The sequence below is a fragment of the Aquarana catesbeiana genome, linkage group LG07, assembly GCF_042186555.1.
Source record: "Aquarana catesbeiana isolate 2022-GZ linkage group LG07, ASM4218655v1, whole genome shotgun sequence".
NCBI classification, from domain to species: domain Eukaryota; kingdom Metazoa; phylum Chordata; class Amphibia; order Anura; family Ranidae; genus Aquarana; species Aquarana catesbeiana.
In genome coordinates this window covers 239804845-239828237 of record NC_133330.1, presented here as the reverse complement: position 1 = coordinate 239828237, position 23393 = coordinate 239804845, and the positions used below count along the sequence as shown (strand labels likewise).

Below are 23393 nucleotides of genomic sequence, written 5' to 3'. Positions count from 1 at the left end.
TATTAGGGGGGTTAGGGGGGTACCCTAGACCTAAAGGGGGCTAACACTTACTGCTCTACCACACCAACTGTCACAAACTGACACCATGCAGTAATCAGAAAAAAAAAAAAAAAAACAGCTTGCTGTCAGTGTGACGGGGGGGGGGGAGGGGTGATTAGGGGGTGATCGGGGGGGATCGAGGGGTAGAGGGGGGTGTAAAGTGTGCCTGGCATGTTCTACTGTGTGTGTTGTGTTGTGCAACTCACTCAGATGTCTTCTCTCCTCGGTGCCGGAACGGAAACTGCCGAGCCGAGGAGAGATGACATCACATCCCCTGCCTCTGTGTACTATACAGAGGCAGGGGAAGATTCTCATTGGCTGGGAGCGATCGCAAGGAGGGGGCCACGAATGGATGGCCTCCCCCTCATCTCTGAACGCTCCCAGACCAAAGCCGACCGCCTCGGGCACTGGGGGGGGGGGTCCGATTGGACCCCCCGCCCGCAGGAAGGCAATCACGTACCAGGTACGTGATTTTGCCTGCCCGTGCCATTCTGCCGCAGTATATCTGCGTGAGGCGGTCGGCAAGTGGTTAAACAGGTTAGGTTTGCCTCTGTTCCAGCTTGGCTGACGTTGCATGTGTTTCCATACTGACCCGTGGGTGTCGCTGTTATTACTGGTCAGTCTTGGAAAGGCAACATGTTGAAGCGTATGGATGCTCTTCTGTCCTGGAGACAACTCGGTGGAGGTGGTCCTCCGAGTTGCATTCTGGGTGAGGGTATTTATGGGACAGATGCCATATTGTGGGGTTCGTTTTACAGCCACCTGCTGGCCCTCCTGGCCGACAGGTATGCGTTAGAGAGCAATCTCTTGGTCCTCCGTTCCGGAGGCCCACGTCGCTGCATCCATGGGTGGGCCCAGAAGCTTGTCTGGGGCCTACCACAGCAGCCGAGGAATGGTCCTGAGCTGTCTATCCAAAGGGAGGAAGCTGGACAACCGAGGAGATCCCAGGGGGGGACCCATCATGGAAGGATCATGCAGAGTGCTGGTCTGGAGAGGGGCCGGTTGGAGGACGTATCCTAAAAGTAACTATACAGCATAGTGTTGCCGGGTTGGCTTAAAGGTTCAAGCACTGTGACTGACGTTCATTGCAGAAAACCCATACATCCTGTGGCAGAGGATCGTACCGGTTTATCCCAAACAAGTCTGTGGCAGAGACTTTTGTTCGTGCTGCGTACTGGCTGCTAGGCCTATCCAGGCGAGCAAAGAGTGTGTCCCACGAGGGGAACGCATTCTATTGTAATATCCAAATTCTACCGGACATTTGTCTAGAACCTTACAAGAAGATATTTGACTTTCTTCTGCGGTTTCCCTTCTGCCTCTTTTCTGCTACTTCCTTAGTAAATTGTTTAATAAAGCATTGAAAACGTACTCAAGTGTTGGTGCGTGTGTCGTACTGAGGTAAACTCAACTGAACCCCTAGACCGGTGCCGGTAAAACAGAGTGAAGGAGAGTGAAGGTAACAAGCCCGCTTAAACCAGCAGCTCCACCGAGAGTTATTACTACATCAGCATAAACACAATATGGAAACACTGGCAATACACATAACAAGTAGTTTGCCAGCTTCACACTTACACAAGTCTACACAGCATGACAAAATATCAGCCCCTGATTATCTACAGACAGTTAAAATTCACAGCTTTTTTATAAACTGACAGTAAATTTACTGACGGTTGGGTATCTATTTACATGACGTAAATCATCTTTTATACTGTACAAAAAAAATTTGGTGTTATATTGTGTCTGCATGCACTACATCTCAAGTGGATTCATATATATATATATATATATATATATATATATATATATATATATATACACATATAGGTAGTATTCGGGGGTTCTAAGTATTGTTCTAGCAAAAAAATACTGCTTTTCACACGTATGTGAGAAATATCAGAGCTAGGCCGGAATGGAGATGGTTAACAGACAGTGACTGGAAATGGGAACGTGGGAATGTGAGTTGGAGGGGCGGTAGGGGTCTGGTCATTGGAGAGTTAACAAATGATTCTTTCCCGCCCTGCAGCCACCTGCTCTCATGTAACCAATTAGAAGACAGGACCGGCCAACCAGGCGCTTTTCATTGGTCATCTGTAATGTTTAGGGGCGTTACTTCCGTCCATGACCTCATCCAGCCGGGTTGTAGTTTGTGTTCGAAAAGAAAGTGGAAGGTGCAGCTGGCTGTGCTTCGTCATTAGTCCGACGCCGTGCTGTGTGTGCGGGTCAGGCTGCTCCCTGTACCTGTAATGTACGGCTCTCCTCCATAGCTGGCTGGAGCTGTCACTCGGAGGAGAAGGGGGAGGAGCCTGTTGCTGCCATGGAGCTGTAGACTGGTGGAGGCTCTGTGTGTACAGGTGACATGTCTATAGGTTGTGTGTGTACAGGTGACATGTCTATAGGTTGTGTGTGCGTGTGTACAGGTGACATGTCTATAGGTTGTGTGTGCGTGTGTACAGGTGACATGTCTATAGGTTGTGTGTGTGTACAGGTGACATGTCTATAGGTTGTGTGTGTGTGTACAGGTGACATGTCTATAGGTTGTGTGTGTGTGTGTACAGGTGACATGTCTATAGGTTGTGTGTGTGTGTGTGTACAGGTGACATGTCTATAGGTTGTGTGTGTGTGTGTGTACAGGTGACATGTCTATAGGTTGTGTGTGTGTGTACAGGTGACATGTCTATAGGTTGTGTGTGTGTACAGGTGACATGTCTATAGGTTGTGTGTGTGTGTGTGTGTGTGTACAGGTGACATGTCTATAGGTTGTGTGTGTGTACAGGTGACATGTCTATAGGTTGTGTGTGTGTGTGTGTGTGTGTGTGTGTGTGTGTACAGGTGACATGTCTATAGGTTGTGTGTGTGTGTGTGTACAGGTGACATGTCTATAGGTTGTGTGTGTGTGTGTGTACAGGTGACATGTCTATAGGTTGTGTGTGTGTGTGTACAGGTGACATGTCTATAGGTTGTGTGTGTGTGTGTGTACAGGTGACATGTCTATAGGTTGTGTGTGTGTGTGTGTGTGTGTGTGTACAGGTGACATGTCTATAGGTTGTGTGTGTGTGTACAGGTGACATGTCTATAGGTTGTGTGTGTGTGTGTGTACAGGTGACATGTCTATAGGTTGTGTGTGTGTGTGTGTACAGGTGACATGTCTATAGGTTGTGTGTGTGTGTGTGTGTGTGTACAGGTGACATGTCTATAGGTTGTGTGTGTGTGTGTACAGGTGACATGTCTATAGGTTGTGTGTGTGTGTGTGTGTGTGTGTGTGTGTGTGTGTACAGGTGACATGTCTATAGGTTGTGTGTGTGTGTGTGTGTGTGTGTGTGTGTGTACAGGTGACATGTCTATAGGTTGTGTGTGTGTGTGTGTACAGGTGACATGTCTATAGGTTGTGTGTGTGTGTGTGTGTACAGGTGATATGTCTATAGGGTGTGTGTGTGTGTGTGTGTGTGTGTGTGTGTGTACAGGTGACATGTCTATAGGTTGTGTGTGTGTGTGTGTGTACAGGTGACATGTCTATAGGTTGTGTGTGTGTGTACAGGTGACATGTCTATAGGTTGTGTGTGTGTGTGTACAGGTGACATGTCTATAGGTTGTGTGTGTGTACAGGTGACATGTCTATAGGGTGTGTGTGTGTGTGTGTGTGTGTGTGTGTGTGTGTGTGTGTACAGGTGACATGTCTATAGGTTGTGTGTGTGTGTGTGTGTACAGGTGACATGTCTATAGGTTGTGTGTGTGTACAGGTGACATGTCTATAGGTTGTGTGTGTGTGTGTGTGTACAGGTGACATGTCTATAGGTTGTGTGTGTGTGTGTGTGTACAGGTGACATGTCTATAGGTTGTGTGTGTACAGGTGACATGTCTATAGGTTGTGTGTGTACAGGTGACATGTCTATAGGTTGTGTGTGTACAGGTGACATGTCTATAGGTTGTGTGTGTGTGTGTGTACAGGTGACATGTCTATAGGTTGTGTGTGTGTGTGTGTGTACAGGTGACATGTCTATAGGTTGTGTGTGTGTACAGGTGACATGTCTATAGGTTGTGTGTGTGTGTGTACAGGTGACATGTCTATAGGTTGTGTGTGTGTGTGTACAGGTGACATGTCTATAGGGTGTGTGTACAGGTGACATGTCTATAGGTTGTGTGTGTGTACAGGTGACATGTCTATAGGGTGTGTGTGTGTGTGTACAGGTGGCATTTTCTATAGTGTGTGTGTGTGTACAGGTGACATGTCTATAGGCTGCGCGTGTGTGTACAGGTGACATGTCTATAGGTTGTGTGTGTGTGTGTGTGTGTACAGGTGACATGTCTATAGGTTGTGTGTGTGTGTGTACAGGTGACATGTCTATAGGTTGTGTGTGTGTGTGTGTGTGTGTGTGTGTGTACAGGTGACATGTCTATAGGTTGTGTGTGTGTGTGTACAGGTGACATGTCTATAGGTTGTGTGTGTGTGTGTGTACAGGTGACATGTCTATAGGGTGTGTGTGTGTGTGTGTGTGTGTGTGTGTGTGTGTGTACGTGTACAGGTGACATGTCTATAGGGTGTGTGTACAGGTGACATGTCTATAGGGTGTGTGTGTGTGTACAGGTGACATGTCTATAGGTTGTGTGTGTGTGTGTGTGTACAGGTTGTGTGTGTGTGTGTGTGTGTGTACAGGTGACATGTCTATAGGTTGTGTGTGTGTACAGGTGACATGTCTATAGGTTGTGTGTGTGTGTGTGTACAGGTGACATGTCTATAGGGTGTGTGTGTGTGTGTGTGTGTGTGTGTACAGGTGACATGTCTATAGGTTGTGTGTGTGTGTACAGGTGACATGCCTATAGGTTGTGTGTGTGTGTGTGTGTACAGGTGACATGTCTATAGTGTGTGTGTGTGTACAGGTGACATGTCTATAGGGTGTGTGTGTGTGTACAGGTGACATGTCTATAGGTTTTGTGTGTGTGTGTGTGTACAGGTGACATGTCTATAGGGTGTGTGTGTGTGTGTGTGTGTGTACAGGTGACATGTCTATAGGTTGTGTGTGTGTGTGTGTACAGGTGACATGTCTATAGGGTGTGTGTGTACAGGTGACATGTCTGTAGGGTGTGTGTGTGTGTGTGTACAGGTGGCATTTTCTATAGTGTGTGTGTGTGTGTGTGTGTGTACAGGTGACATGTCTATAGGCTGCGTGTGTGTGTGTACAGGTGACATGTCTATAGGTTGTGTGTGTGTGTGTACAGGTGACATGTCTATAGGTTGTGTGTGTGTGTGTGTGTACAGGTGACATGTCTATAGGTTGTGTGTGTGTGTACAGGTGACATGTCTATAGGTTGTGTGTGTGTGTACAGGTGACATGTCTATAGGTTGTGTGTGTGTACAGGTGACATGTCTATAGGCTGTGCATGTACAGGTGACATGTCCATAGGCTGTGTGTGTGTGTGTACAGGTGACCTGTCTATAGGCTGTGTGTGTGTGTGTGTGTGTGTGTGTGTGTGTGTACAGGTGTAAATTGTCTGTAGGGTGTGTGTGTGTACAGGTGACATATCTGTAGTGTGTGTGTGTGTGTGTGTGTGTGTGTGTGTGTGTGTGTGTGTGTGTGTGTGTACAGGTGACATTGGGGGTTATTTACCAAAGGCGAATCCACTTTGCTCTACAAGTTCACTGCAAATGCACTTGGAAGTGCAGTTGCTTTAAATCTGAGGGGAAGATCTGAAATGAGGGGAAGCTCTGCTGATTTTATCATCCAATCATGTGCAAGCTAAAATGCAGTTTATTTTCCTTGCATGTCCCCCTCGGATCTACAGCGACTGCACTTCCAAGTGCACTGTAGTGCAATGTGGATTTGCCTTTAGTAAATAACCCCCATTGTCTGTAGACTGGTGATGAATGGTGTCTCTGGGATCTCTGCTTGTCTGATGTCTTCTTCCTGCAGACTCTGGAGATGGCATCTGCAGCCCAGGGAGAGCTGAAGAGCTTCCGTGCCAAGCTGGGGGCTGAGCGACGCAAACTTAGAGATCTCCTGTGTGACCAGCTCAGCAGAGATCTGCTCAGGTAATGTGCTATGGACTATGTTCTATGGACCTGGTGTCTGCAGAGAGCCTGGACACAGCTCAGCCTCTGCTAGCAACGGGGTAATTACTCATACGCATCCAGGTGTTCAGCGTATTTCTGCAGCCAGGAGTAACATGTGTCGGTGTACAGCTGCCTGTACAAATCAATGACAGGCTGCCAGATACTGGCCATATACAGTGATGGATGAGTGCCACTGGACGGGATCTGTCAGCCTTTCATTGATTTTGTACAGGTTGCATCTTTACATCAACACGTGATTCCTAGGCGCAGAAATGGGCTTCTTGCACACAGAGCTGGCTCCTGAAGTTTCTGGGAGGTGCACCACCTCGCCGCTCCTCTTGGACCCTTGAAATCCCACATGAATGGATCGGGGAGCCATCTCTCAGAAGTTTTAAGTACCCAGCTATCCCAGGAGGCAGTGGAGAGGCCCAGAGACATCACTCATCCCTCCTGGAAGCTGGGCCCAAGGTGTCCCCCCAAACCCCTTTTTTTGTATTTTGCACCAATTCTCTTTGGGTAGTAGAATAGCTGACCCTAGAGAATAAACCCAGTGGTAGTTCCATTTTTTTTTTTTTTAATCACATAGGGCCAAAAAGTCCCCCCTATCTGAGGATTTTTTGGGGTGACAGGTTCTCTGTAAGGAGACATCCTTGGCCTTAAAGACCCTGGATGTCTCCCTTGTGCGCCAATGAATGTAATGTACTGTAATGCAGATTGCATTACATTCTTTCCCCCCTCACCTTCCAGGACAGCTACTTGAGAGATGATTGGCTCTGCCCTCTACAGGAAACACAAATCAGATACAATTTAAAAGTCCCCTCCGTTTCCTCTGACCCTCAGTTGTTTTGTTTTTCCAGATCCTCCAGGAGCACCGACACGTTTTTTATTTTCTTAAGGTCTGGTAACTGTGGTTGGTGGACCCCCCTTCTCTGGTTTCATCCAAGACTAGTTGTGGCCAATTCCTGGATGATAGTCTGTACCTGAAGGGTTCCCTATTTCTAAGGGCTACTTGCCTATGTGAGTGGTGGCAACTCCCTTCCTTTTTTCCCCAGCGCTGCTGTGTGGAACTGTGTCCTAAATGCTTCATTTCGGTGTACCAAGATGGCGTCAGGAGGTCTTCCGGTGACGCGGCAAGATGGCGCCGGAACCAGAAGTCACATGGCGCACTTCCGGACGCCGAGTTTTTTTTTAAAGGAGCATGGTGTGGAGACACTGAGGACATGCTGCAGGGGTATAGTGTGCTAAAAACGCCGTTCTAAGTGCAGTTTTTCAGTACAGCAGCAGTCTTCTCTACAGCCGTTCTCCGCTTGAGGACAGGTCTGAGGATGGAGCATCTGCTCGTATTGAACCAGCGGCAGCATCTGGGTCCCATACTGCCCCCAAGGTAAGCCCTTGTCTGTGGATAGTCTACAGCAAGGGACTTTTTTGTATGGAACCTTTTTATTTATGGTCCTTGTTTCTGCTTTTTTTTTTCTAGGCCAAACCAGTGAAGAAGAAATGTGGGAACTGTAGGGCCAGGCTTTTTATAAAAAGCTATTTTGTGAGGATTGTATTCCACCCAGAACTAGTTCAGAGTCTTCCTCTTTTTTTAAGGAGTTACTGACTTCTTTGAAGGAGGTAGTGGACTCCTTTCGGTCACTTAATGACAGGGTTACTAGTCTAGGCTCTTCCTCATCTAGACCCATAGCCCAAGACCCTTCTAACTCTGCCAGGTCCTTTCCCTTGTTAGTATCTGAGACTATTAGTTCACGCGATACCTCTGATCTGGAAGAAGGTGAGAATCCAGTTTCTTCATCTGATGAAAAGTCTGCATCAGAGGAGGATACAGGTAGCTCATCTAAGCATCTTTTTCTAGTCGAGGATATTGATGAACTACTAAAAGCAATATATACCTCAGAGCAGATTGAGGTGCCACAACAAGCCCAATCTGTACAGGATAAAATGTATAGGGGCCTACAGGGACGGAAATCAAAAACCTTTTCCGGTACACCAGTCTCTTAGGGACATGATTCTGTCTGAATGGAAAGAACCTGAAAATAGGTTGTTCCAATCCAGGGGACACAAAAGAAGATTTCCTTTTCAGTCTGAATTTGAGGAGGTTTTTTTTAAGTGTCCTAGATTAGATGCCCCTATGTCGCAGGTGTCCAAAAGATCAGATCTTTCTTTTGATGATTCTGGGGTCCTTAAAGATCAAATGGATAGAAAGGCTGACTCATTGCTACATAAGGCCTGGGATGCTTCAGCTTTTTCCTTAGGCCCGGCAGTAGAATCCACCTGTGTGGCTAGAAATTTAGACGTATGGGTTCAGCGTCTGGATGATCTTCTTGCATCTGACACCCCCAAAAAAGAGATTAGGGAGTCCCTCCCACTTATTGCCAAGTCAGTCGCCTTCTTAGCTGGTGCAGCAGCAGATTCAGTGACATCCGCAGCCAGAGCTTCTGCTCTCATTAATTCAGCTAGGCGAGCTATCTGGCTTAAATTTTGGGAAGGTGACCTTACTTCCAAGAATAAGCTCTGTGACATTCACTTTGAAGGCAAACTCTTGTTCGGTTCTTCCTTAGAAGAGGTCTTAGCTTGTTCCTCTGAGAAAAGTAAACAATTCCCCTTTTCCCAAAGGAATAAGCCCCAGAATAAGAAGCCCTTTCGTGGCTTCCAAAACAAGGCTAATTTTAAAGCCAACAGGCAACAGACTAAAAAGAAATGGTCCTTTTAACAAAGACAAGCAAAAAGGGGGGGCTCCCTTTGCTCCTTCAGCCTCTTCCAAAAATACCCAGTGATGCCATGTTTGGGGTAGGGGGAAGATTGTGCCATTTGGTCAAGGAATGGGCAGAAATTTCCACCACTTTCTTTATCCTTCAAACTTTGGAAAAGGGTTACAGGCTGGAATTCAAAAGTCTTCCTCCCCAGAAGTTTTTTCTTACCCACCTGCCGAGAGACCAAGAGAGACGGCAAGCCATGATAAATTTGATTTCTGTGTGGGAAACAGAGGGAGTTATTTCTCCTGTCCCAGAAATTCAGAAGTTCCGGGGATTTTATTCTCATGTCTTTCTGGTCAAGAAAGAACATTTATTCAGTAAGGAATCTGTTGTTGCCAAAGGTCTTCATGGTGACCCTGACCTTCAGGACGCTTATCTTCATGTACCAATCTGCCAGAGCCACCAAAGGTTCCTCAGGTTTGCAGTTCTAATGGGAAACAAGTCATCTCACTGGCAGTTCAATGCCCTTCCTTTTGGTCTCTCGGCAGCACCGAGGATTTTTACAAAAATCATGGCCGAAGTCACGGCCTTTTTTCGGAGTCAAAGTGTATCGATCGTCCCATATCTAGACCATTTTTTTTTTTTTTTCTCCTCGAGACAAGGAGTCTCTTGTTCAAGACCTGCAGTTGGTTTTGCGGACTTTTCAAAAATTAGGGTGGAAGGTCAAGCAGCAGAAATCTTGCCTGGTACCCTCACAGAGCATACTTTTCCTGGGTTATCTAATAGACTCTGTTGCCCTAAAAAATTTTCTTCCCGAAGAGAAGATTTTGAAAATTCTTCTCTCTGTGCAGGCCTTCAAGCTGTTCCCTCAGACCTCCCTTCAGCGGATCATGCAGTTGCAGGGTCTGATGACTGCGGCCATTCCAGGGGTGCCTTGGGCCCAATTGCACTCCAGGCCCCTTCAGGCTTTTCTTTTACTCCATTGGGATCGCAGGAAGGATTCTCTGGATCAGCTGGTAAAATTACCAGAAGGGAATTTTCTCGATCTCGCCTGGTGGGAGCAGCGAGAACATCTGCAGAGAGGAAAGGATTGGACACAACATTCCCTGGTCAAAATTACCACAGACGCCAGTCTGTGGGGTTGGGGTGCTCACTCACAGGACTGGCAAGCACAGGGAGCCTGGTTGCCAGAGGAAGCAGGTCGCTCCTCAAATTTCAGAGAACTTCTCGCTGTGAGGAAAGCACTTATATCTCTGGAAGAGAGGGTCTATTCAAAAGACCTATTGATATTTTCAGACAATGCCACAACAGTGGCCTACCTGAACAAGCAAGGGGGCACTCGCTCAGAATTGCTTCTGTCTTTAACACAGCAGATTCTGTCCTGGGCGGAGATCTATGTCACTTCAGTAAGGGCAGTCCACATCAAGGGGTCAGAAAATGTGCTGGCAGACTATTTGAGCAGGGTCAGCATCAGTTTCAGCGGTTGGGAACTACATCAAGGCACGTTCCAGGAGGTGGTGCTAAGATGGGGTCTCCCCACAGTGGATCTTTTTGCCTCCAGTCTCAACAGGAAACTGCCGGCGTTCTTCTCTCTTGAGAGAGAAACAGAGCCCTTGGGGACGGATGCTCTGTCCTTCCCGTGGGACTTCACTCTGGCCTATGCCTTCCCTCCTTTTCCCCTCTTGCCCCTAGTGGTTCGAAAAATTATTCAGGACAGGGCAGAAGTTGTTCTGGTGGCCCAGGAGGAGTTGGTTCTCCTGTCTGAAGGCCCTATCTGTGTATCCTCCCTGGCCCCTACCAGTTCGGAAGGATCTGCTCCATCAGGGACCGGTGTTACATCCAAACCCTCAGACCTTCCATTTGACGGCCTGGAGGCTGAGCGGCGCATCCTACAGTTAAAGGGGTGTTCAGAGAGGGTTATTTCAACTATCCTGGACAGCCGTAAGTTGGTCACGAGAAGAAGATAGTCCTTCCTAGTTTCTGCACCTCTCCCAAAAATACAGAAGAGGAAAGGTTTGGTCTTTTAGACGTAAAGAGGTGTCTTCTGCTTTATCTAGAAAAGACCAGTGGGTTTAGGAATTCCTCCCAACTGTTGGCTTTGTTCAGTGGCCCCAAGAAAGGGTCCAAAGCATCTAAAGGTTCTATTGCTAGGTTGATTAGGGGAGTTATCTGTGAGGCATATAAAGCGTCTGCTTCTAGAATTAGGGCCCATTCAATGAGATCCATGGCCACATCATGGGCAGAAAGAGCGGGGGCTTCATGGGAAGAAATCTCTAAAGCTGCCTTCTGGTCCTCCTCTCATGCATTTGTCAAGCATTATAGAGTTCAGATGCTTTCCAGCCAGGACCTTTCCTTTGGTAGGAAAGTGCTTCAGGCTGTCGTCCCTCCCTAAGATATAAAATCTTGCTTATCTTCTCAAGTAGCTGCCCTGGAAGGTGAGGGGGGGAAAACCCCCGTTAGACTTACCGGTAATGGTATTTCCAGGAACCTTCCAGGACAGCATCTATATTCCCAGCCTATTCTATTTTTGCACTGGTCGACCATGTTTTACCTGGTGATGGTGTGTTTTATGGTTTCTGTTTTTTTCCTCTGCTGAGTGCACCTTTGATCTTCTAAACAACTGAGGGTCAGAGGAAAGGGAGGGGCCTTTTAAATTGTATCTGATTTGTGTTTCCTGTAGAGGGTGGAGCCAATCATCTCTCAAGTAGCTGTCCTGGAAGGTTCCTGGAAATACCGTTACTGGTAAGTCTAACGGGGGTCTAACGGGGGTTTTCCCGGTCATGCTGGCCAGGGACATTGGAAGTGACATTAAACACATTGCTTTCCTGGTCAGCAACAAAGAGGGGAGGTGAGGGGATGGGAGTCCGCTCAGCACCCGCTATGCCTGTCTCAAGCCCGCAGATGGGTAACCGAAGCCCAAGATACATGGTGGTGGGGGGGGTGCGCACTGGAGGGGGTACGTTACTGTGGGGTGAGTGGAAGCAATTGAGCAGCAGGCAGGAGTCTGTTTGTCAGAGTTACACACAATCCTAGTGACTGCAGTGTGTGAACCCCCCCCGCTGTCAGCTCCGTGCGACATACAGACCTGGCAGTGAAAGGGTAACTCTGCTTTCAAAGGGAAAAAAATATAGCATATCTAGTTGTGACACAAGTCCTATTGTAATTGAATGGTATTAAAAACTTCCTTTTCGTTTTGTAAAATACAATCCAATATGGCAACCTGGAGACATTCTGTACACAGATGTGTACAGAACGCCCCCTAGAAATATAATTTCCTGTTTGTGTGATTGGCTTACTGATTTTCTCCGAAGTCTGCAGTAGAATACAAGTCAGATTTTGAGCATCCCCTGCAGCAAAAATGTAATTTTTGGTGACGCTCTCCAAGGGAAGTCACGTCTAAAGGGATGCAGACCCTGACACTTTCCTCATTAGAGCCCCGCAGGTGCCGTAGCTGATTGATAATTTATAAAATCACTGAAGTTCAAATTGGCACCTCATGGCAAAGAACTCTGAGGATCTAAAAAAAAAAAAAAAAAGAATTGTGGCTCTACATAAAGATGGCCTAGGCCAGTGATGGTGAACCTTGGCACCCCAGATGTTTTGTAACTACATTTCCCATGATGCTCATGCACTCTGCAGTGTTGTTGAGCATTATGGGAAATGTAGTTCCAAAGCATCTGGGTTGCCACGGTTCGCCATCACTGGCCTAGGCTATAGGAAGATTGCCAAGAGCCTGAAACTGAGCTGCAGCACGGTGGCCAAGACCATACAGCGGTTTAACAGGACAGGTTCCACTCAGAACAGGCCTTGCCATGGTCGACCAAAGAAGTTGAGTGCATGTGCTCAGCGTCATATCCAGAGTTTGTCTTTGGGAAATAGACGTATGAGTGCTGCCAGCATTGCTGCAGAGGTTGAAGGGGTGGGGCGTCAGCCTGTCAGTGCTTAGACCATACGCCGCACACTGCATCAAATTGGTCTGCATGGTTGTTGTCCCTGAAGGAAGCCTCCTCTAAAAATGATGCACAAGAAGGCCTGCATACAGTTTGCTGAAGACAAGCAGACTAAGGACATGGATTACTGGAACCATGTACTGTGGTCTGATGAGACCAAGATAAACTTATTTGGTTCAGATGGTGTCAAGTGTGTGTGGCAGCAACCAGGTGAGGAGTACAAAGACAAGTGTGTCTTCCCTACAGTCAAGCATGGTGGTGGGAGTGTCATGGTCTGGGGCTGCATGAGTGCTGTCGTCACTGGGGAGCTACAGTTCATTGAGGGAACCACGAATGCCAACATGTAATACTGAAGTAGAGCATGATCTCCCCCCTTCGGAGACTAGGCCGCAGGGCAGTATTCCAACATAACGACCCCAAACACCACGACCACTGCCTTGCTAAAGAAGCTGAGGGTAAATGTGATGGACTGGTCAAGCATGTCTCCAGACCTAAACATTATTGAGCATCTGTGGGGAATCCTCAAACGGAAGGTGGAGGAGCACAAGGTCTTTAACATCCACCAGCTCCGTGATCTCGTCATGGAGGAGTGGAAGAGGACTCCAGTGGCAACCTGTGAAGGTCTGGTGAATGCCATGCCCAAGAGGGTTAAGGCAGTGCTGGAAAATAATGGTGGCCACACAAAATATTGACACTTTGGGCCCAATTTGGACATTTTCATTTAGGGGTGTACTCACTTTGTTGCCAGCGGTTTAGACATTAATGGCTGTGTGTTGAGTTATTTTGAGGGGACAGCAAATTTACACTGTTATACAAGCTGTACACTCACTACTTTACATTGTAGCAAAGTGTCATTTCTTCAGTGTTGTCACATAAAAAGATCTATTAAATATTTACAAAAATGTGAGGGGTGTACTCACTTTTGTGAGATACTGTATATCTGAAAATCAATCCTGATGTACTGACTATCTCATTATTTCAGACCTGAAACGCCAGGACAGTACAGCACAAATGCCTCCCAAATGAACTTTTTGGAAAGTAGACAGTCTAAGGTCTTTAGTAAGAGGCATGGTGCCTTCTTTTAAAAAAAAAAAAAAAGTTTTCACATTTTGTGTGTTGGGGGAGATATATACACCCTCTCCCCCTCTCCCCCTCTCCCCCTCTCCCCCTCTCCCCCTCTCCCCCTCTCCCCCTCTCCCCCTCTCCCCCTCTCCCCCTCTCCCCCTCTCCCCCTCTCCCCCTCTCCCCCTCTCTCCCTCTCTCCCTCTCCCCCCCTCCCTCTCCAAAATTAATAGTGAATTATACTGAAACAATGAACATTTGCATGTACAGATAAAGTGCAATGTGCCATAGGTGATTATACACAAGTGATATAAATATGTGGTACTGGCTATATGAAAACCAGAAATAAGGCGTGCAAAGGAAAAAAAATGTCTCAATTAACCCCTTGCCGACTGGCTCACGCCAATATACATTGGCATAAGGGCACGTACAGGCATATTAACGTACCTGTACGTTGCCCTTTAAGACGCGGCATTGTGGGCGAGCGCCCGCCGAGAGCTCTGTGAGTGTGATCGCGGGTCCCACACACTCAATGTCTGCGGGGATACCCGCGATCGTCTCACGGAGAGGAAGAACGGGGAAATGCTGATGTACATCAGCATTTCCCCATTCTTCCTAGTGAAAGGACACTAATCACCGCTCCCTGTGATCGGGAGCGGTGATCAGTGTCGTGACACATGTAGCCCATCCCCCCACAGTTAGAAGCACTCCCTAGGACACACTTAACCCCTGCAGAGCCCCCTACTGGTTAACCCCTTCACTGCCAGTCACATTTACACAGTCACTGTATAAATGTGAATGGTCCCAAAATAGCGCCAAAAGTGTCTGATCTGTCCGCCATAATGTCGCAGTCACGATAAAAATCGCAGATCGCTGCCATTACTAGTAAAAAAAAAAATTAATAAAAATGCCATACAACTATCCCCTATTTTGTAGGCGCTATAACTTTTGGGCAAACCAATCAATAAACGCTTATTGCGTTGTGTGTGTTTGTGTTTTTTTTTTTTTTTTTTTTTACCAAAAATATGTAGAATGCGTATCAGCCTAAACCTAAGGAAAAAACATAATAAATAAATAATATATATAAATTTTTTTTTGGTGATATTTATTATATATTATAGCAAAAAGTAAAAAATATTGCTCTTCTTCTTCTTCTTCTTCTTCCTTTTTTTTTTTTTTTTTTTTTTTTTTTTTTTTTTTTTTTTTTTCAAAACTGACACTCTTTTTTTTGTTTTTTTTGTTTTATAGTGCAAAAAATAAAAACCGCAGAGGTGTTCAAATACCACCAAAAGAAAGCTCTTTTTGTGGTAAAAAAAGGACGTCAATTTTGTTTGGGAGCCGCTTTGCAAGACCGCGCAATTGTCAGTTAAAGCGACGCAGTGCCGAATCGCAAAAAAAAAAGCTCTGGTCTTTGGCCAGCCAAATGGTCCGGGGCTGAAGTGGTTAAACCACAAAAGAAATCCAGATAAGCGTCTGTGTTCAGATTCTTCCGAAGAAAAGTAGATATTCCTTCACCAGCTTGATAAGAATACACCCAATGTGCTCTTATATAAAATCTGCTTACCAGAGAACATTGACTCCTCTAATTAACTCCTTCCCGACCGGCGCACGCCGATGTACGTCGGCAGAATGGCACGGCTGGGCAAATGGACTTACAGGTACGTCCATTTGAATTTGCCGCCGTGCCATTGCGTACACACCGGCCGGGAGCTCCGTGAGTCGGGTCGCGGGTCCCGCGGACTAGATCGCTGCGGGGACACCCGCGATCGCCTCACGGAGAGGACGAATGGGGAGATGCTGATGTAAACAGCATCTCCCCGGTCTGCCTAGTGACAAGTGTCATTGATCACTGCTCCCTGTCATTGGGAGCAGTGATCAGTGTAGTGACACTGCTAGCCCATCCCCCTTACAGTTAGTAATCACTCCCTAGTACTGACTTAACCCCTCCATGCCCCCTAGTGGTTAACCCCTTCACTGCCAGTGTCATTTACACAGGAATTGGTGCATTGCAATGCACTGATTGCTGTATTAATGACAATGGTCCCAAAAATGTCTGCCATAATGTCGCAGTCACAATAAAAATCGCTAATCGCTACCATTACTAGTAAAAAAAAAAAAAAAAAAAATTAATAAAAATGCCATAAAACTATCTCCTATTTTGTAAACGATACAACTTTTGCGCAAACCAATCAATTTTTTTTTTAACAAAAATAGAAGAATACGATCGGCCTAAACTGAGGAAAAAAATGTTTTTTTTAAATTTTTTGGGGGGGATATTTATTATAACAAAATGTAAAAAATAATGCGTTTTTTTTTTTTTTTTAAATTGTCGCTCTTATCTTGTTTATAGCACAAAAAATAAAAATCGCAGAGGCGATCAAATGCCACCAAAAGAAAGCTCCATTTGTGAGGAAAAAAGGACGTCAATTTTGTTTTGGGAGACACGTCACACGACAGCGCAATTGTCAGTTAAAGCGACGCAGTGCCGAATCGCAAAAACGCTCTGGTCAGGAAGGGGGTAAAATCTTCCGGGGCTAAAGCGGTTAAAAAGCGAGTCAAAATAAACTTTAGCAAGATAATGCTTGCTGCAATGATAAAGGCTATGGATAAAGGTAACCCCTCCTCCGCAGAGATCATGGGGATGTGTGGAAAGATAATAGGGAACCAATAGCCTAATCCTGTTTGTTTTAAAGATTAAAAAATACATATGCCAAATGGCTGCTTACATGAAGATGTGCCTTGGTCCGGCACTGGGGCTGCAAGCGTGACTGTTGTCGGAAGTTGCCTCGCGGTTAGCCCCCGTAGCTGGCGCGCGTTCCACTGTCCTACCCGGAACAACCAAAGGGACCGGAAGTGTGTGAAGTAACGTGATCAAGTACCGCCTCGATGTACGTTTTGTTATTAGGTCATCAGGAAGCGTCTTCATGTAAGCAGCCATTTGGCATATGTATTTTTTAATCTTTAAAACAAACAGGATTACGCTATTGGTTCCCTATTACCTTTCCACATATCCCATCTATGATCTCTGCGGAGGAGGGGTTACCTTTATCCATAGCCTTCAACCTTGCAGCAAACATTATCTTACTAAAGTTTATTTTGACTCGCTTTTTAATTAAAGGAGTCAATGTTCTCTGGTAAGCAGATTTTTATATAACCTGGTGAAGGAATATCTACTTTTCTTTGGAAGAATCCCAACACAGAAGCTTATCTGGATTTCTTTTGTGGTTTAATTGGGACATTTTATTCCTTTGCACACCTTATTCCTGATTTTCATATAGCCAGTACCACATATTTATATCACTTGTGTATATGGCACATTGCACTTTATCTGTATATACAAATGTTAATTGAGTATAATTCACTATTTAAAGCGGGGTTCCACCCAAATTTTGAACAATATCTGTATGTATTCTCTTCCTTGCCTAGATGCTGACATGCCGTTTAAAAAAACTTAAATCCTCGTAATTACCTTTTTATTTTTCTATTCTTCTTTGCACTTCCTGGTTCTCCTCCCGTGGGAGTAGGCGTGTTTCTAGCCTCTCCCAGACTCCTGGGAGCTAGTCTCAGGCTTCCCAGGATGCCACTGAGCATGTGCAGGAATGAGCGGTGAATGCTGGGAGCACAGCATTCGCCACATCCAGGAAATAAATGCTTGTGGGCTTCAAATGCCCACAATGAAGATGGAAACCGCCTGCAGTGAATAATATAAGTTATTTTTCCGACGAAATCTGACACAGGCGGACATATTACACACAATATGTGAGTATGTAATGCTGAGAAGAAAAGTTTGTGAATGAACTCAAAAAAAAAAAAAAACGATAGATAGGTGGACCCCCGCTTTAATTTTGTTTAGTTAATTATTGTTATAGAGCGCTCTCTACACTCTATCAAAGTGTGTAGACGCTGTGTATTGTTGTGATTAGCTGTGATTGACCATAGCTAATCGCATGGTACAAATAGTCTGTGATTGGCCCTGTCTGTATCATGTGACCAATTAGTGGCATGAAAGGAAGCCATTCATTGTTTACAACTGTCATGTGATCTGCTGTGGTTGGTCACAGCGATCACATGGTGCTGGAGCAAGGCCTGTTCTCGGAAGGACATCATAAAACGTCCTCCCAGAACAATAGGGTTCTCACCTGAACGTCATTTTACAATGACCCGGGTGGGAAGCCGTTAAACCCAGTAGTTTCTAGTTCTATTTAACCACTTACCTTCCACGCACAGTATACGTACTGTGAGCGGGCGACAGCTTGAGGCACCACAACGTACTAGTGCGCCCCATGGGGTGCACAGCAGCGAGATCCAGTCACCGTTGTGTGGAGCTTGGTACCCGGCCACTGTGAGCAGCTGGGGTATCGTGATTGCTATGAACAATCATAGCAATTGCTTGTAAACCAAACCATCGTGACTGGCTTCCATTAATGATTGCTTACTATTGTGCTGCTATAATTGGCCCACAGCTATCACATGGTACTTGGTACCATGTAATTAGCTGTACCAATCACAGATCACAATAGTAAACAAGCCGTCGTGCATAAAAGCCATTCATGACAGTTATAACTATTACTTAGAACAGTGATTAACAGTGTAAATAATAAATAAATCCCAATCACCCCTTCAGAGTAGTAATGTCATTAGGGTGAACTACTCTGAGTATGTGTGTTTTAAAAAAAAAAAAAAAAATTGAATACAAATTTTACATACGGTCACCAGTTAGTATCCCTGATCATTGCCACGCCAGTCATATGATGACACTGTACTGCACTGGTGACAGTATTTAAAAAAAAAAAAAGTTATTTGCTTAATTTTCAAAACCACTGACAAAATATTACAATTTTTAAAAACTTGCCGTGCCTCTTACTAAATATCTCAGACTGCCTACTTTCCAAAAAGGGGTCATTTGGAGGGTATTTCTTCTGGCATTTTTGGGCCTTAAGATATGAGGGGTGCTCAAAATCTAACTTGTATCTTAGTGCAGACTTCTGGGAAATTCAGTTAGCCAATCACACAAGCAGGAAATTACATTTCTGGGGGCATTCTGTAAACCATCTGTGTACAAAATACTTCCTGGTAGCCATATTGCATTTTCAGAAAATGACAGAGCTGCAAATTGAACAGTAAAGGTATTTTTATTAACCACTTGCCGACTGCCTCACGCAGATATACTGCGGCAGAATGGTACGGGCAGGCAAAATCACGTACCTGGTACGTGATTGCTTTCCCGCGGGCGGGGGGTCCGATCGGACCCCCCCCCCCGGTGCCCGAGGCGGTCGGCTTTGGTCTGGGAGCGTTCAGAGATGAGGGGGAGGCCATCCATTCGTGGCCCCATCTCGCTCCCAGCCAATGAGATCATTCTCCTGCCTCTGTATAGTACACAGAGGCAGAGGAAATGATGTCATCTCTCCTCGGCTCGGCATTTTCCGTTCCGGCGCAGAGGAGAGAAGACTGCAATGTGAGTGTAAAACACACACACATCACAGTAGAACATGCCAGGCACACATAACACCCCCCCGATCACCCCCTAATCACCCCCCCCCCCCGTCACACTGACACCAAGCAGTTTTTTTTTTTTTTCTGATTACTGCATTGGTGTCAGTTTGTGACAGTTAGTGTGGTAGGGCAGTTAGTGTTAGCCCCCTTTAGGTCTAGGGTACCCCCCTAACACCCCCTAATAAAGTTTTAACCCCTTGATCACCCCCCGTCGCCAGTGTCGCTAAGCGATCATTTTTCTGAACGCTGTATTAGTGTCACTGGTGACGCTAGTTAGGGAGGTAAATATTTAGGTTCGCTGTCAGTGTTTTATAGCGACAGGGACCCCCATATACTACCTAATAAATGTTTTAACCCCTTGATTGCCCCCTAGTTAACCCTTTCACCACTGATCACCGTATAACCGTTACGGGTGACGCTGGTTAGTTCGTTTATTTTTTATAGTGTCAGGGCACCCGCCGTTTATTACCGAATAAAGGTTTAGCCCCCTGATCGCCCGGCAGTGATATGCGTCGCCCCAGGCAGCATCAGATTAGCACCAGTACCGCTAACACCCACGCACGCAGCATACGCCTCCCTTAGTGGTATAGTATCTGAACGGATCAATATCTAATCCGATCAGATCTATACTAGCGTCCCCAGCAGTTTAGGGTTCCCAAAAACCCAGTGTTAGCGGGATCAGCCCAGATACCTGCTAGCACCTGCGTTTTGCCCCTCCGCCCAGCCCACCCAAGTGCAGTATCGATTGATCACTGTCACTTACAAAACACTAAACGCATAACTGCAGCGTTCGCAGAGTAAGGCCTGATCCCTGCGATCGCTAACAGGTTTTTTGGTGAACTGGCAAGCACCAGCCCCGGGCAGCGTCAGGTTGGTGCCAGTAGCGCTAACTCCCACGCATGCACCGTACACCTCCCTTAGTGGTATAGTATCTGAACGGATCAATATCTGATCCGATCAGATCTGTACTAGCGTCCCCAGCAGTTTAGGGTTCCCAAAAACGCAGTGTTAGCGGGATCAGCCCAGATACCTGCTAGCACCTGCGTTTTGCCCCTCCGCCCGGCCCAGCCCACCCAAGTGCAGTATCGATTGATCACTGTCACTTACAAAACACTAAACGCATAACTGCAGCGTTCGCAGAGTCAGGCCTGATCCCTGCGATCGCTAACAGTTTTTTTGGTAGCGTTTTGGTGAACTGGCAAGCGCCAGCGGCCTAGTACACCCTGGTCATAGTCAAACCAGCTCTGCAGTAACACTTGGTGATGTGGCGAGTCCCATAAGTGCAGTTCAAGCTGGTGAGGTGGCAAGCACAAGTAGTGTCCCGCTGCCACCAAGAAGAAGACAAACAGGCCCGTCGTGCCCATAATGCCCTTCCTGCTGCATTCGCCAATCCTAATTGGGAACCCACCACTTCTGCAGCTCCCGTACTTCCCCCATTCACATCCCCAACCAAATGCAGTCGGCTGCATGAGAGGCATTTTCTTTATGTCCTCCTGAGTACCCCTACCCAACGAATCCCCCCAAAAAAGATGTGTCTGCAGCAAGCGCGGATATAGGCGTGACACCCGCTATTATTGTCCCTCCTGTCCTGACAATCCTGGTCTTTGCATTGGTGAATGTTTTGAATGCTACCATTCACTAGTTGAGTATTAGCGTAGGGTACAGCACTGCACAAACTAGGCACACTTTCACAGGGTCTCCCAAGATGCCATCGCATTTTGAGAGACCCGAATCTCTCTCTCTCTCTCTCTCTCTCTCTCTCTCTCTCTCTCTCTCTCTCTCTCTCTCTCTCTCTCTCTCTCTCTCTCTCTCTCTCTCTCTCTCTCTCTCTCTCTCTCTCTCTCTCTCTCTCTCTCTCTCTCTCTCTCTCTCTCTCTCTCTCTCTCTCTCTCTCTCTCTCTCTCTCTCTCTCTCTCTCTCTCTCTCTCTCTCTCCCACCCCTCTTTTTTACTGTATTCTATTCTGCAATGTTTTATTGTTATAATGTTTGCTTTTCAGGTATGCAATTTTTTATACTTTACCGTTTACTGTGTTTTATTGTTAACCATTTTTTTGTCTTCAGGTACGCCATTCACGACTTTGAGTGGTTCTACCAGAATGATGCCTGCAGGTTTAGGTATCATCTTGGTATCATTCTTTTCAGCCAGCGGTCGGCTTTCATGTAAAAGCAATCCTAGCGGCTAATTAGCCTCTAGACTGCTTTTACAAGCAGTGGGAGGGAATGCCCCCCCCCCCCACCATCTTCCGTGTTTTTTTTCTGGCTCTCCTGTCTCAACAGGGAACCTGAGAATGCAGCTGGTGATTCAGCCAGCTGATCAGAGACCAGAGTGGCTCCAAACATCTCTATGGCCTAAGAAACCGGAAGCTACGAGCATTTCATGACTTAGATTTCACCGGATGTAAACAGCGCCATTGGGAAAGCATTTTATCACACCGATCTTGGTGTGGTCAGATGCTTTGAGGGCAGAAGAGAGATCTAGGGTCTAATAGACCCCAATTTTTTAAAAAAAGAGTACCTGTCACTACCCATTGCTATCATAGGGGATATTTACATTCCCTGAGATAACAATAAAAATGATTTAAAAAAAAAAATGAAAGGAACAGTTTAAAAATAAGATAAAAAAGCAAAAAAAAAAAAAAAGCACCCCTGTCCCCCCCTGCTCTCGTGCTAAGGCGAACGCAAGCGTCGGTCTGGCGTCAAATGTAAACATCAATTGCACCATGCATGTGAGGTATCACCGCGAAGGTGATCGAGGGCAGTAATTTTAGCAGTAGACCTCCTCTGTAAATCTAAAGTGGTAACCTGTAAAGGCTTTTAAAAATGTATTTATTTTGTTGCCACTGCACGTTTTTGGGCAATTTTAAAGCATGTCATGTTTGGTATCCATGTACTCGGCCTAAGATCATCTTTTTTATTTCATCAAACATTTGGGCAATATAGTGTGTTTTAGTGCATTAAAATTTTAAAAAGTGTGTTTTTTCCCCAAAAAAATGCGTTTGAAAAATTGCTGCGCAAATACTGTGTGAAAAAAAAAAAAAACCTGAAACACCCACCATTTTAATCTGTAGGGCATTTGCTTTAAAAAAAAAATATAATGTTTGGGGGTTCAAAGTCATTTTCTTGCAACAAAAAATAATTTTTTCATGTAAACAAAAAGTGTCAGAAAGGGCTTTGTCTTCAAGTGGTTAGAAGAGTGGGTGATATGTGACATAAGCTTCTAAATGTTGTGCATAAAATGCCTGGACAGTTCAAAACCCCCCTCCCAAATGGCCCCATTTTGGAAAGTAGACACCCCAAGCTATTTGCTGAGAGGCATGTCGAGTCCATGGAATATTTTATATTGTGACACAAGTTGCGGGAAAGAGACAATTTTTTTTTTTTTTTGCACAAAGTTGATATATTGCTCAAACATGCCATGGGAATATGTGAAATTACACCCTAAAATACATTCTGTTGCTTCTCCTGAGTACGGGGATACCACATGTGTGAGACTTTTTGGGACCCTAGCCGCGTACGGGACCCCGAAAACCCAGCACCGCCTTCAGGCTTTGTAAGGGCGTAAATTTTTGATTTCACTCTTCACTGCCTATCACAGTTTTGGAGGCCATGGAATGCCCAGGTGACACAACCCCCCCCCCCCCAAATGACCCCATTTTGGAAAGTAGACACCCCAAGCTATTTGCTGAGAGGTATAGTGAGTATTTTGCAGACCTCACTTTTTGTCACAAAGTTTTGAAAATTGAAAAAAGAAAAAAAAAATGTTTTTTTTCTTGTCTTTCTTCATTTTCAAAAACAAATGAGAGCTGCAAAATACTCACCATGCCTCTCAGCAAATAGCTTGGGGTGTCTACTTTCCAAAATGGGGTCATTTGGGGGGGTTGTGCCACCTGGGCATTCCATGGCCTCCGAAACTGTGATAGGCAGTAAAGAGTGAAATCAAAAATTTACACCCTTAGAAATCCTGAAGGTGATAATTGGTTTTCGGGTCCCCGTACGTGGCTAGGCTCCCAAAAAGTCCCACACATGTGATATCCCCATACTCAGGAGAAGCAGCTAAATGTATTTTGGGGTGCAATTCCACATATGCCCATGGCCTGTGTGAGCAA

The 23393-nt window shown here is 45.8% G+C and overlaps 1 protein-coding gene across 1 annotated transcript in view; it reads left to right on the top strand.

Moving 5' to 3' along the window:
• The first annotated feature begins 2142 nt into the window (after positions 1-2142).
• BTBD8 (BTB domain containing 8) overlaps positions 2143-23393 on the top strand; it is a 159775-nt gene continuing 138524 nt past the window's right edge. The window contains exons 1-2 of the mRNA XM_073593149.1: positions 2143-2390; positions 5946-6064. Of these exons, the coding sequence (XP_073449250.1) occupies positions 5955-6064 (110 nt within the window). The 5' untranslated portion in view covers positions 2143-2390; positions 5946-5954. The remainder of the gene's footprint in view (positions 2391-5945; positions 6065-23393) is intronic.